This window comes from Equus quagga, unplaced genomic scaffold, assembly GCF_021613505.1.
Source record: "Equus quagga isolate Etosha38 unplaced genomic scaffold, UCLA_HA_Equagga_1.0 220_RagTag, whole genome shotgun sequence".
Lineage (NCBI taxonomy): Eukaryota > Metazoa > Chordata > Mammalia > Perissodactyla > Equidae > Equus > Equus quagga.
The window spans coordinates 2,528,801-2,542,797 of NW_025799647.1; the positions used below are offsets into that span (position 1 = coordinate 2,528,801).

Genomic DNA, 13,997 nt, shown 5'->3' on the forward strand with positions numbered 1-13,997 from the left:
GGGGCTGGCCCCGTGGCCGAGTGGTTAAGTTCGCGTGCTCCGCTGCAGGCGGCCCAGTGTTTCGTTAGTTCGAATCCTGGGCGCGGACATGGCACTGCTCATCAGACCACGCTGAGGCAGCGTCCCACATGCCACAACTAGAAGGACCCACAACGAAGAATACACAACTATGTACCGGGGGGCTTTGGGGAGAAAAAGGAAATAATAAAAAAATCTTAAAAAAAAAAAAATAGAGAAAAACTGGCACAGATGTTAGCTCAGGGCTAATCTCAAGCAAGAAAAAGAGGAAGACTGACAAAAGATGTTAGGTTAGAGCAAATCTTCCTCACCAAAAAAAAAAAATTTTAACAGATGAGGAAAATTCCACTTATGAAAGATGGAGTAGGGGCCAGCCCAGTGGCATAGCAGTTAATTTCACGTGATCTGCTTCTGTGGCCTGGGGTTCACCAGTTCGGATCCTGGGCAGGGAGCTACACACCACTTATCAAGTCATTCTGTGGCAGGGGTCCCATATATAAAGTAGAGGAAGATGGGCACAGATGTTAGCTCAAGACCAATCTTCCTTAAAAAAAAAAAAAAGATAGGGTAGACATATTTTTCTCTATCCTTCCCACTAACAACAGCTAAAGTCCTTGGACATTTTATATAAAACCAACAAACAAAAAGCTCTGAAAGAAGGAGAGAAGAGACAGGCTGGCTAGGGATCTCGGAATGACACAGTAGTGTGTTCCCTGGGTTTTCTTTTTGCCTCAGATATTCCTGACTGGGTGCTGGAGAACACAGCAACCAGGAAAACCTACTCCCTCTAGCCAAAGGACAAAGTAAGGAGCAAGCTAGTAAGGGAGAAAACTTTAGACAATACTCCAGACAAACACTACTGAAAAAACTTCAGCCCCACACTCACTCCTGCCAGCAAAGGCCAGGCGGGCAATGTAGACCTCTACCTTGCCAGGCTATAAAGAGGTGCCCCACCCTGCCACTGGGGTGGTATCAGAGAAGGCCGAGTAAGGAGTGGGGACTTTCATCCCCGCTGAGTGGTAACTGCTTCCCCCAGCACCAGCCGGTGGTGTCAATGGAGAACTTGTGGGGAGCCTGGACTTCCACCCCCACCCAGAGGTCACAGGGAACACCTCCCAACCAGGTGTCAGTGGAGGCCACGTGGGGAACTTGGACTTCCACCTCTACCTGGCAGTAATGTGGCAGTGCCCCCTTCTTCTACTGGAGCAGTGTCCGTGGAGGCCTGCTGTAATGGAAGATTTAAATAAGATCCAGAATCTCATAATATCCAAAATGCCAGGTTTCAAATGAAAATCATTCATCATACCAAGAACCAGAAAAATCTCACCTTGAATGACAATAGTCAATAGATGCCAATGCCAATATGACATAGATGTTAGAATTCTCTGACAAGGATTTTTAAGCAGCCATCATAAAAATGCTTCGACAGCGATTATAAACCCTTCAAAGAAATGGAAAAATAGAAAGTCTCAGTAAAGAATAGAAGATATCAAGAAGAACCAAATGGAAACTTTAGAACTGAAAAATATAATAACTAAAGCAAAAAACTCAAAGTACAGGCTCAACAAAAGAATGGAGGAGACACAGGAATCAGTGAACTTGAAGACAGAACAACAGAAATTACCCAATCTGACCAAGAGAAAGAAAACAGACTGAAAAAGAAAAATGAACAGAGCTTCAGGGATCTGTAGGACTATCACACAAAAAAACCTAACAATAGTGTCATCAGAGTCGCAGAAGGGCAGAAGAAAGAGAGTGAGGCTGAAAAAAAAAATGAAGAAATTACGGCTGAAAATTTCCCAAATTTGGCAAGACCTAAACTTATAAATTCAAGAAGCTGAGCAAACTCCAAATGGGATGAATCCAAAGAAATTCATGCCAAGATATAGTCAAATTTCTGAAAACTAAAGACAAAGAAAAAGCTCTTGAAAGCAGTGATGGAGAAACAAGACTACAGGGGGAAAATTGTTCAAATGTGAGATTTCCAATGGGAGAGATTTCCCATCGGAAACCATGGAGGCCAGAAAGAAGAGGCACAATATTTTCCAAGTGCTGAAAGAAAAATGTCAATCCAGAATTCTATATCCAATAAAAATATCCTCCAGGAATGAAGGGGAAATCAAGACATTCTCAAATGAAGGAAAACTAAGAGAATTTGTCACCAGCAGACCTATCTTAAAAGAATGGGTAAAGGAAGTTCTCTGAGCAGAAAGTAAATGATAAGAGAAGGAATCCTGGAACATCAAGAAGGAAGAAAAACCCAAAAGAGCAAAAATATGAGTAAACACAATAGACTTTCCTTCCTCCCTTCAGTTTTCTAAATTATGTTTGATGGCTGAAGTGAAAATTATGCCACAGTCTGATGTGGTTCTCAATGAATGTAGAGAAAATATTAAGACGATTATAAATGGGGAAGGGTAAAGGGAAGTTAAGTTTTTATACTTCACTTGAACTGGTAAAATGTTGATACCAGTAGAGAGTTGTTATGAGATAACAGGAAAAAAAAAAAAAAATATATATATATATATATATATATATAGTTCTCTGCCTCCGGTTCCTGGCACAGAGCTCCTAAAACCCATATAACTTCCTCAGTGATAAGAGCACTAGAAGCATCTTTTGTTCTAATAGTTGGTCTTTGACCCCAGTTCCTGACACAGCGCTCCTAAATCCCTTTGAATTTCCTGGGTGACAGCAGTGTCTTTTGTTCTAATGAGGTGACCCTTGGTGGACTCCTGGATGGAGGCTGGTCACCAGAAAGACCAAGCCATGAGTATAAGCTTGGCATTTTTCAGCCCTGCTTCCCATTCTCCAGAGAGAGGAAAGGGGCTGGAAGTGGAGTTAATGATGGATCATGCCTACATGATGCAGGCTCCATAAAAATCTCAAATACAGGGTTTGAAGAGCTTCCAGGTTGGTAACCACATCCACGTACAGGGAGGGTGACGAACCCCAACTCCATGGGGACAGAAGCTTCTGCATTCGGGACCTTCCCATACCTCACCATATGTATCTCTTCATCTATATCTTTTATCATATCCTTTATTTTATAATAAATTGGAAATGTGTTTCCCTGAGTTTTGTGAGCTGTTCTAGCAAACAATCAAATCCAAGAGCATGACAACCTGCAATTTGTAGCCACATCGGACAGAGGTTGTGGGGAACCTACTACTTGCAATTGGCATCTGAAGTCGGAGGTAGTCTCGTGGGACTGAGCCCTTAACCTGTGGGATCTGACACTAGTAGATAGTGTGAGAATTGAGTTAAATCATAGGACACCCAGCTGGTTGTTGTGAGTGAGGTAGCAGTGTGAGACGAAAAGAGAAACACAGGAGGAAGGCTGAGTTTTTTCTAAAACACTTGTGTATATATAATGTAATACCTAGAGCAACCACTAAAACAGCTATACAGAGATACACTCATAAACACTACACAGATAAATCAAAATGGAATTCTAAACAAGGAAAGATGAAAGGTGTTTATGTCTCTTTTTAAAACCCTATTTAGTTGCAATTTCTTTTAACTTATATGGGCCTTTACTTTTTCTCCCCTATGGGTAGGTGGCCTTGAATAGGAGACCCACTCTGAGTTAACACAATAGTGCAATCATTAATGCCACATCATAAAAAAGTAAATAGAATAAAAACTACAGCATAAGACAGTATTCTTAGAACTACTACTCAATCCATAAGTATAAGCAAATACTAAAAGAAGGTTCTACAGAAGAGTTTTAAGAATCCAGCATGGGCCATAAAAATAAAAAGTTAACTGAATTCTTTGATTAGATTTTTTCTTACCATTCATATTCACAGACGTTAAGCTTCCAAGAATACCTTCAACTGTAGAAATAACTAGCCATCTTATCAAAAGTAAGTCAGATTAATCCTGTGTAGCGCCATCACAGTACTCAATGCACTCAAATATATTCCCTGGTTCTTGTGGCTAGAACTCTTTGGAAAGTGCAGCAAAGACTGGGCTAGTTATTCTCCAAATCATACTTCTCTTTCCCCACTAGGCATACTGACAGAACGTTTCCCAGCCTCCTTTGAAGTTAGGTATGGCCATGTTAAGGAGTTCTGGCCCAGTGGAAAGTGGGTGGGAGACTCTGTCATAAAACCCTCCCGTGCACAATCCTCCATTCTTGCCCCTCATCTGTTGGCCAGATGGAGAGGAGCCAATGGAGAGGACCATAGGAGGCCCCAAGGAATTGTAGCCACTAGAGAGAAGGAGCCTGGGTCTCTGAATCACCACTTGGCAAAAATTATGAGTCATCTGACCAGGAGCACCCACAGGAACAGCAGACAGACAATAAATATTTATTTTGTTAAGCCACTGAAATTGTGTGTGTGTGTGTTTTTAATAGCAGTTAGCCTAACTTAACAAATGCAAGAGTACACATGATTCTCATGCTTCCTTCTTCTGCTTCTCCACAACTGAATTCACCAGGGAATTAGTTGTGAGACTCCTTCAGCGACCCTGCAAAAAGACATCAAACGTCCTTGGAGAAACCTGCCAACTGTGAGGTTCTAAGTTATTTTCATTAGCTGCCCTTCCTTGCTGACATAGTCCACTGAACTTCTGAGTCTGTGAATACTTTGGAATCCAACACTGAGAGCTAAAAGAATCACTCCTTGCTGTTTTTACAGTCATGGTGAAGAGAGCTTGTCACTTGATAGCCCAGTTGGCATCTAGGTGAATGGCAAATACATAGGTTTCCATTTCTACTGAGGAATCAAACTGCGTAACAGTTAAGATGACGCTGTGATCTGACAGAGCAAAGCAGTTATAGAGATTGTGGAACTATATGACCACACTATTTAGCCCAAATTATTCAAAAAAAGTAAGTACATTTAGGTGTCTTTTGTTCTTTCTACGACTCTACAGTTGTGAAACTTCTGAGCCTGCACAGGTTCTTAAACTTTTTTGTGCCACAGACCCTCTGTAAGTCTGGTAAACCTAATGGACTCCTTATCACAATAATGATTTAAAAGGAATAAAACACATAGGACTCCAAAGAAAACTGAATTAAAATATTATCAAAGTATTTTCTAAACATGTTATTAAACGTCTATATTGACACATAAAATAACAAGACCCTAGTAGTGGGTCTAATAATTACTGGAATTTTGAAGTAATGATGAGTGGAAATAACATTTTGATATCACTAACAATTATTATGAAATGAAAATATCTGTGGTTTCTACTGGTGACAAAAATCACAAGTATTACTAATACTAATTGGTTTGTTACTACATTCACAATTAAAAGAAATTAAATTTTGATCTTATCCATGGAGCCCAGGTTAAGAACTCCAGGACTAGAGGTTTCCCCAAAACATTGACAGTGTTTATCTCTGGTGGAAATATGGGTGGTTTAAATTTTCCCCTTCCTGTATTTTTCAAATTTTTCACAATAAGCAAACATCACTTTTATAATTATAAAAACCATCACATGATATTTACAAAAATGAGAAGGGTGTATTGCTTGGTACGTTTCAAGGTACAGAAATAAAATTGGGAAAACAAAGCAATACTTGAAGAAAATCCTTTAGAAAAAAAGGGGGAAACAAAATTCTGGATGAAGATGGAGAAACAAAACCTGACTTTCATCAGAGAGACTTAAAACTGGTAAGACCGTTATGCCATTTACCTTCATACACAAAGGGATCAATTCTTTAATACATGATGTTGCCTCAGGGCTGAAGCACCATAACTCTTTTAAGAAGCCACACAAACACTCTCAGGCCACATCCGAAGTCAAAAAAGGGAACCCACAGGCCGCTATTACTCATTTTACTAATTTTATTATCCATACCGTTTGCATCTTCCCCTTTTGCTAACCTCCCAGCCAGGATTTGTCTGCTTACTCAGTGCTCCACGTGTGGTCTGGGAGAGAGAACGCCCAGGCAGTGGAATCCAAACTCCTCACCGGGCTCCTACAAGACTCTCCTGGATCTGACCCCTACCTGCTCCCCTACTTCCAGCTGCATTCCCCTTGCGTCAGCCTCTCTGACCTTTCGATTCCTCCAATCAGCCAACCTTGCTCGAGCCTTGGGGGCTTTACCTTTCCTGGTCCTCCTTCCTAGCAGATCCCTCCTTCGGAGCTCCCCATGACCAGTCTGGATCCTCATCCTTGTACTCCTGTGTCTTTCCTCAGAGAGACTTTCCTGACTGCCCTAATTGCAAGTCCCCAAGCCACCCCGCCCGTCACGTTACTGCTAACAGCACTCTCTGAAATTATTTCCATATTGTTTCTCTTACTAGGAAACTACTCGAAGGCAGGAACCTTGTCAATATTGTTCACCGCTGTATCCTCAGCACCTAAAAACTACCTGTCGCAGCAATGAATAAGTGGAATGAATGAATACCTGTGGACTGTCTTCTTGGGGAGCACTCTGGCTTAGAAATAGATAACAGTTTGTCAAGCAAAAGCACGTTAACAGCATTTTTTATCTGACTGCTGAATTGTTGGCCTCCTACTAATCTCTGGAGTAGAGAATCACAGGATCCCCGGCGAGCCCAGGCGCGAAAACCTGAACCCGCAAGACCATTCCACAGCTGTCGGCGTGCAACTGCGGCTGCGCGGAACGCCGGGAGGGGCGTGGCCAACCCTGTTCTCCGGAAGTGGGTCCAGAGCCGGCGAGAGGATGCGGCGGGCGGGCTAGAGCGGCGCCGGCCGGGCGGGTGGGGCGACCGGATCATGGAGGTCGAGCAGAGCTTCTCGGATATCTGCGGCGGTCGCCTGGCTCTGCAGCGCCGCTACTACTCCCCATCCTGCCGGGAGTTCTGCGTCAGCTGCCCTCGGCTTTCGTTGCGCTCGCTCACCGCTGTCACCTGCACCGTGTGGCTAGCGGCCTACGGACTCTTCACCCTGTGCGAGGTAAAGGCTGGTCGGCCCCTCCCCGAGTTCGGAGTTGGGGGCTTGGGTTTGGAAGGGCCTTTGGGGTCTTAGGGTCGAGCCCGGACCTCTAGCCGAACCCTCCTAACGTCGTAGGGCCGGAGGGCGAGAAGTCGCTGGTTCTGGGGACGCCATTTCGCTGCCGGACAGTTCTTTTCATTACGTTTACTGAAGTTTGTGCTCGTGTACTTTACCCCTGTCTGGGGTCGCTGCCATGCTCTGTGGTTCCACCCCGCATACCTGTTGTCTGTGCGCGACAGCCTAAAACTTTAACTTACACGTGCTCTGAGTCCATGCTCATAGTAATTCAGTTTCAAGAGTTCAGAGAACTAAGTGGCTCGTCCTCATCCATCACTTCCACTCCTCAGAGGAATCACTGCTAGCAATGTCTTATATAGTCTTCTAGAAACTGTCTTTGCCTCCACAATGTGTGTGCGTGTGTATATACACACACACGAGTTATTGAAGAGCTTGATAGCAGCTTTTTTGGTTCTTCCTAATCTCTGTTTTTCAAGGCAATTTACCCCTCCCTTCCCAACTTCAAGTTCTTTCCAAAGAATTATGAAATTTCAGAGATGAGTGGTTCCTATGCTCAGTTTCCAGACTCAATCCTATTTTCGGAGCCTCAGTTTTTCACATATCTCTAAAGTGGAATTAATATCTGCCATGCCAGCTTCACAGTATAGTGAGGGTCACAAGGGGTAGCTTTGTGATAGACCTCAAATAAAAAGAACGATCCTAATTGCCCTTTTCAGGATGAGTTTAGTTTCATATATGGTGCCTTGAATTGAATATATTATTCTAGGAGTGATCTGACCAGAACTAAGTGCAGCAGGGCTATTTATTTCTATAATTTGGATATTGTTGCCATTAGTACATCCCTTAGCTTTTTTCCATCAGAGCCTATTTGAGAGCATGGTAATTTAGCATAGATATATGCAGAATTAAGACTGCCGTAATTTGTACCAAATTGTATTGAAAAGTTTGTTCGTAAGTCAGTTGAAATGGCTCAGTTGCCAGGATAGTCCTTCCCCCTCAAAATAAAAAAGATTTAATTTATAATATAGTTGAATTTTAAGACTAGCCTGCGTTCTGACCATGTGCTTATGTGAGGAGGAGGGAACAGATATTTTATTAAATGCCCACTAATTGCCAGCTGCTTTACTGAATGCCTCCTTTCAACTTTAGAAGAAAAGGAAAGCCCAGAAAGAGTAAACTTATCCGAAATCACAAAGCTAGTAAATGGCGTATCTGGGCTTCAAACCCAGGCCTGTCGGACTCTGAAACCCTTTCTTTTCCACTATATTATGATGTCTCCTCTTTGGGGAGGGCTTGCTTAGGCAACCTTTTTAATTAGGAGAAGTTTGTTTTCATGCCAGTCCCTTTTGTACTCATCTCTCTCATCCTAGTATATCCCACTTACCCCCATCGAGCGCCTAGGACTCAGTAACCTCATCTTCCTTTAAACTCCACTGTGACACCTAAGGGCTCTGTGTACCAAAATTTCTTATGTTTCCCCCCCATTCAAAACTATTCGTCAGAGTAATGAATCTCAGCTAGGAGTGAGAAGAAATCTCATGAGGAGTTCGTTAAAACGTGGCTTAACTTCAACCCAAATGAATATTGAATTGTTAGAATTTCAGACAGACGAAGGAAGTATAAAAAATGCAAGTAGTAATGAAGTTTTGGGCAGGGATTACCTTATTGAAAAGCTGATATGGATCAGATTCTCTAGGCATTTACTGTTCTTTATCCCTTCTTTCCTTCCAGTTTTTGAATTCACAGTTCTGTTAAAATTCCAAGTTTTTACCTTATTTATTCCAACATGGAATGTTCTTCCCCCTTTTCTCAACTAAGTATATCTGTCAATAGCCGCCACCTCCTCTGCACCAATTAAATTCTGCTTCCTTGGAAGTCTTCATGGGATATTCCTGTGTGCTTTAATCTTTCTCTTTCTGGCTCTCTCTTTTAACCCTTTCTTAGGCACTTATTGTCAGTATCATGGTATTCTCCCAAAATATTTTATATGTATTAGTCTTGCCTCTAATAAATCTTTAAGGGCCAGAACTGAATTTTATTTCTCTCTATCCTTCCATAATGCTTATTCAGTTCAGACTATGTACAAGATACTGTACTAGATACTGGGCATTTAAGTAACTCAAAGTAGATATTTCTGGATCATCAGAGACCCAGCACATAGATTTCTCCATCCTCCATTCATTGATCAACAAATAATTATCTAGCACAGAAGTCAGCAAACTTTTCCTTTAAAGGCCAAATAGTAGATATTTTAGACTTTACAGGTCTCTGTCTCATATTCTTTTGTTTCTTTTTCTTTCTTTTTTTTAAACAACACTTTAAAAATTGTAAAAACCATTCTTAGCTCAAGGTGGACCAGACAAAAACAGATCTCAGGCCCAAATAGTTTGCAGACCCCTGATCTAATACTTACTATGTGCTAGGTAGAAGAAAGTTGAAAGGTACTGTCAAAGAAGACCAGAGCCGGTCAGTAGTTAAGGCAGTAAAAACAGATTTTATTCAGAAACCAATGCAGTAGGAGAAGAGAGACCTCAGTATAGAATTGGGCTCAATTCTGAATATAGCACGGACAAGTGGGAATTTATAGCCAAGGAGCAGGAGGGGGTGGGTGGGGGTAAAGAGAGATTTTGGCTAAACTGACCTGACAGGATTCTTGCTGAAGGCAGGCCAGGGTGATCAGATAGCAAGAGTGGGGGTTCTCTCTAAACTGACTTAGCAAGATTCTTGCTACAACTTGTTGGGCAGTGCAGGCCCAACAAGGATGGAAGCCAAGGCCGAAGGTTTAGAAGAGCTTGACTAGAGTTAGGTCAAAGAGGGCATCTTATCAGTAATAAAGAATAGTAAGACACTTCCTTCCCTCAAGGAATGACACTCGTAAATTACTGAATCTCTTGATTCTAGGTCATCAAGGATTTTTTTTTCTGTGCCATCCTTCTAAATAATAGCTTTTTGGAAAAAAAGAAAACAATGCCACATGAAAGAAACATACATCAATAAAAAACACATTTCAACTTCAGAAATGTTAAAAGGTTGTAAATGTGTCTTAGAATCAAAGGAATAAATACCATTTTTTGAGCCCTTAATACATTAGTTAGTCATTTCAGTTAGTCAGTCAGCCTGCCTTAACACATGATTTAGTCACAACCCAAAATAATGAAAAGAGCCCTATATGATAAGATCTTTATTATTTAACAAAACAAGAATTCAGGAAGTAGGAGGACTCTAGAAGTGACTCAGTTGCTTTTGGTTCTTTTCATCTTACTGCTTCCACCCTTGGTGTACTCTACTTGTCCTCAGCCTAGCTTTCCATATGGTCCGGCAGAGACTGTAGTAGTTACAGGCATTAAAACCTTTGTATGAAGGGGCCTTCTCTTCCAAAGATCTCTTTTTAAGATGGACTTATTTTTCCAGAAGACCTCCCCTCACATCTCATTGCCCGGAGTTGTCTGTGTCCATTTCTAAACCAATCATTGGCAGAAGGAGTAGGAACCAATCATGATTCACTCCAAGTTCAATTAGGAAGGAGGAGTGGCTGTTGAGTATTGTCTCCTACACTGTGCTAAGCATTTTATTGTTCAGTCTATGATTTTGCACTATATAGTCTACTAATGGAGTGTGAGAAGAAAAGATCTGAGTCCTTAAGTTGCAATTTTGGAAGAGAAACCTCAAGAGTGGTGTAATGGTGGATGTTTTCCTGATGGAGGTCCTCCTCCCCACACTTATCCATTATTTGTGTGGGTGTATTTTATCACATGCTTTCATAGCACTTCAGAGCCCAAATAAAAGTTATTTCCTCTTCCTCCATGGATGTTCCTCCCATCTGTTCAACTCAAAGCAGAACAATGGGTTTTTTTCTGCATTGCCTGGAGTTGATGTATTAAACAGCAGAGATATATGTGGAGGACCATTTGGTAATCTTACCGCCTTTGTCTGGCTCTCTCTTTAGAACAGCATGATCCTCTCTGCTGCCATCTTCATCACCCTCTTAGGCCTGCTTGGTTACCTCCATTTTGTGAAGATTGATCAGGAGACTCTCTTAATCATTGATTCCCTTGGCATCCAGATGACTTCATCTTATGCCTCAGGCAAAGAAAGTACCACCTTCATTGAGATGGGCAAGGTGAAGGATCTTGTCATTAATGAGGCTATTTACATGGTAAGTATTTAAGTGGTAAGTATTACAGGCCTCTCTGGAGGAGGCAGCCTATGGGGTATGCCTGGATCTGAACTGAGTCTTAATACCTAAAGTATTTGATGTCACAGAATTAAACTTGAGGACTCTCTGTTCTAGTACTTGCAGTGTTTCCCTTTTAGCTGGCATATCTATAAACGATAAAAGTGAAACTTATATTGAAAAGAAACGTCCCTTTATTTTTAAAGAGATGCAGTGGGTTTTCATGGATAGGGAGTCAGCATTTCAACTTGTTTCTAACCCAGCTTCAAAATCATCTCTGGTTGTTGTTTTGTCTCTTTTCATTTAAAGAATGAGACTATACTTCTCCCTCACTTCAAAAGCTATCAAGTGTTCTACTACTTAGAGATAACCATTTATGAAAAAATTTTGAGCCATCCCTTGAAGAAAAAGAAAACAAAATGAGTTTCACTTAGATCTCGGCTATCTGGTTTATTTTCTTACAGCAGAAGGTCATTTACTACCTCTGCATTTTATTGAAGGATCCAGTGGAACCACATGGGATATCTCAAGTAGTACCTGTCTTCCAGGTGAGCACAGAACACTGAAGTTTCTTCTCCAAAGAAGTCCTCCACCTTTCCCCTAGTCTGCATATCCATTGCTACTTATGTTCAGTAGGAATGTGAAACTTTTGTTGTGAAGAGTAAAGTATTTGAGGATACTTGACAGCTATTTTTAGTGAGAATTAGGATTTTAGTTATTTCAGAAGTTCCTTTCTGAGGCAAATATAGGCTTCCAGAAATATTACAAATTTATACATATTTTAGAGAAAGAATAAATATATAGCAACTTCTGCCTATAAATTACCATTCATCTACTTTGACTCTGTCAGTCTACCATTATATGATTTTACATAGATGGTATCGATCTATACATACTGTTATACACTATTTTGTATCTTGCTTTTTAAATCTAATATGCATATTTTCATGCATCTACAAAGGCCATTATACTTATTATTTTAAATAATTATATCATGTCGAGTATCAGTTTATTTAGCCACTCTATTGCTGGTTTTTGAAATCATGCCCAGGTTATTTTTTGCTTTGCTCTTATGAAACAACACTTATACAAACATGATTATAATAAATTACTTTATAGGTATATAAAGTATTTATGTATGCAGTTAACTCTGCCTCACTGCCCTTCTCTTTTCACAAAGGATTTAAGGCAGCTAAGCTAAAATTCTTTTGCATTATAGTTCAATTATTTTATTAAAGCTTATGAATAGTTTCATAGAGTTTTACAGTGTTTTAGATTTGGCTCCAGAGATTGGACAACGTTACCATACTTTGGGGAATTTGTACTTGTTTTTCTACAGTCCTGGTTAACAGTGGGTTTAGCTATTTTTTAGTTTAGTATGTAGGTAAGGGAATTTAAAGTTATTAAATTTGTATCTCTTTAAATGACAGAGACTTTTCTTATTTCCTTTTAAGTATTACCTAGCAGTATTTCCACTTGTTTTAAACTATTCATCTCCTCTATTAATCAAGTAGAATCTAAATATTGATTATGCATTTGTAACTATTTATATATTTTAGGTAGTAAACTTTTATTAAATATGCTTTCCACATATATTTTTCCCATTCTGTGGCTTTTCTTTTTTTTTTTCTTTCCCTGCTTTTTTCTCCCCAAATCCCCCCAGTACATAGTTGTATATTTTAGTTGTGGGTCCTTCTAGTTGTGGCATGTGGGACGCCGCCTCAACGTGGCCTAATGAGCAGTGCCATGTCCACGCCCAGGAGCCGAATCGTGGGCTGCTGAAGCAGAGTGCGTGAACTTAACCACTTGGCCACGGGGCCGGCCCCTCTGTAGCTTTTCCTACATATTAAACTGCCCTTATTGTCTCTGAGGACTGTTTCACAGCTTGTGACGTTTCCTGAGAGGGTCTGTCCTTATTATTCCTCTTGCTTGCTCTTAGGTGGAGGTCATGAAGTTTAGACAGATTAAAAACTGTCTTTTGAGCTTCACACAGTTGACAGGCTGGGCTGTGGGCTCAGTCTGGGACTCCTCCCAGAAAGATGCTGTGAGGCCTGAACTTCTGCCTCTCTGACTCACACTCATGCCAGTTAGACCCCTGGATGTGGGTGAGAGATTGAGGTTGCACATGGAGGCAGCACCACTAGGCACTCTATTACATTCATCCCGACTCTGCATTTCTCCCCTTTGGAATTCAGAGTGCCAAGCCCCGGCTGGACTGCTTGATTGAAGTCTACAGGAGCTGCCAGGAGATCCTGGCACACCAGAAAGCCACCTCAGCAAGCCCGTGAGTCCCAGCATTCAGAAGGCCAGTATTGTCTTCCATGGGAGATGACTCCTAAGCCATAGTGGCTGGTTTATTTTCTGTATTCTAAGCCATCAGGTGGACACAGTCCTAGGAACCAGTGTGGATGCAGTGGATCTCAGAACCATAGAGAAGGTGACTGGAAACCTAATTCACTGTGTGATGTTGAGCCAAGTATTTATTTGTATTTTAGCATTCCCCTTATAAGGTTTTGCCTACCTTACCAACTGAGGAGAGACCTTATGAAAGGATATGTCAAAAGTAATGTTCACAAAGCACTTTGTAAAATTCCTAAGCACGTTGAGGTTTACTTTCTGTTTAAATTTGTGGAACAAGACAATGGGAAAGTGATATCAGATCTCTCTTGAGAAAGATAATTTCCAACTGCCTAGTACCTCTGTATAGAAGTTAAGAAAAAAAGTTCTTCGGGTACTGGTTAGCAGGAAAAAGTATCCTATAAGAGACTAGTCTCTGTCCGCCCAGCTCCTGTTTTCTGTACAGGGTTAATTTATGACAACTTTCTTAATAAACAGATCTCCTTCCAAAACATACACGATAATTGCCTGA

General features: G+C 41.0%; 2 protein-coding genes across 5 annotated transcripts in view; one reads left to right on the forward strand and one right to left on the reverse strand.

The window, feature by feature from the left end:
• LOC124233745 (arginase-2, mitochondrial-like) overlaps positions 1–1,434 on the reverse strand; it is a 40,564-nt gene extending 39,130 nt beyond the window's left edge. Inside the window, exon 1 of the mRNA XM_046650913.1 lies at positions 1,346–1,434. The gene's annotated coding sequence lies outside the window, so the exon portion shown is untranslated. The remainder of the gene's footprint in view (positions 1–1,345) is intronic.
• Positions 1,435–6,640: 5,206 nt separating this feature from the next.
• Positions 6,641–13,981, forward strand: LOC124233748 (phosphatidylinositol N-acetylglucosaminyltransferase subunit H). Of its 4 annotated transcripts, none has more exons than XM_046650916.1 (4): positions 6,641–6,897; positions 10,901–11,110; positions 11,563–11,676; positions 13,324–13,981. In XM_046650916.1, exons 1-4 carry the CDS (start codon positions 6,718–6,720, stop codon positions 13,414–13,416), a joined length of 597 nt encoding a protein of 198 aa, XP_046506872.1. In that variant the 5' UTR covers positions 6,641–6,717; the 3' UTR covers positions 13,417–13,981. The 4 variants fall into 4 exon arrangements, with proteins under 4 accessions (XP_046506872.1, XP_046506875.1, XP_046506876.1 ...); XM_046650919.1 differs by having other exon boundaries at positions 6,642–6,897; positions 11,629–11,676; XM_046650918.1 differs by having other exon boundaries at positions 6,643–6,897; positions 11,593–11,676.
• Positions 13,982–13,997: the final 16 nt, after the last annotated feature.

What these genes read in the sequence shown, in the direction of transcription:
- LOC124233748 (XM_046650916.1), top strand. Translation starts at nt 6,718, where the DNA reads ATGGAGGTCGAGCAGAGCTTCTCGGATATCTGCGGCGGTCGCCTGGCT. An exon ending in GACTCTTCACCCTGTGCGAG is followed by an intron (nt 6,898 to 10,900) that starts GTAAAGGCTGGT and finishes CTCTCTCTTTAG; the next exon opens with AACAGCATGATCCTCTCTGC. An exon ending in TTAATGAGGCTATTTACATG is followed by an intron (nt 11,111 to 11,562) that starts GTAAGTATTTAA and finishes AGTTTCACTTAG; the next exon opens with ATCTCGGCTATCTGGTTTAT.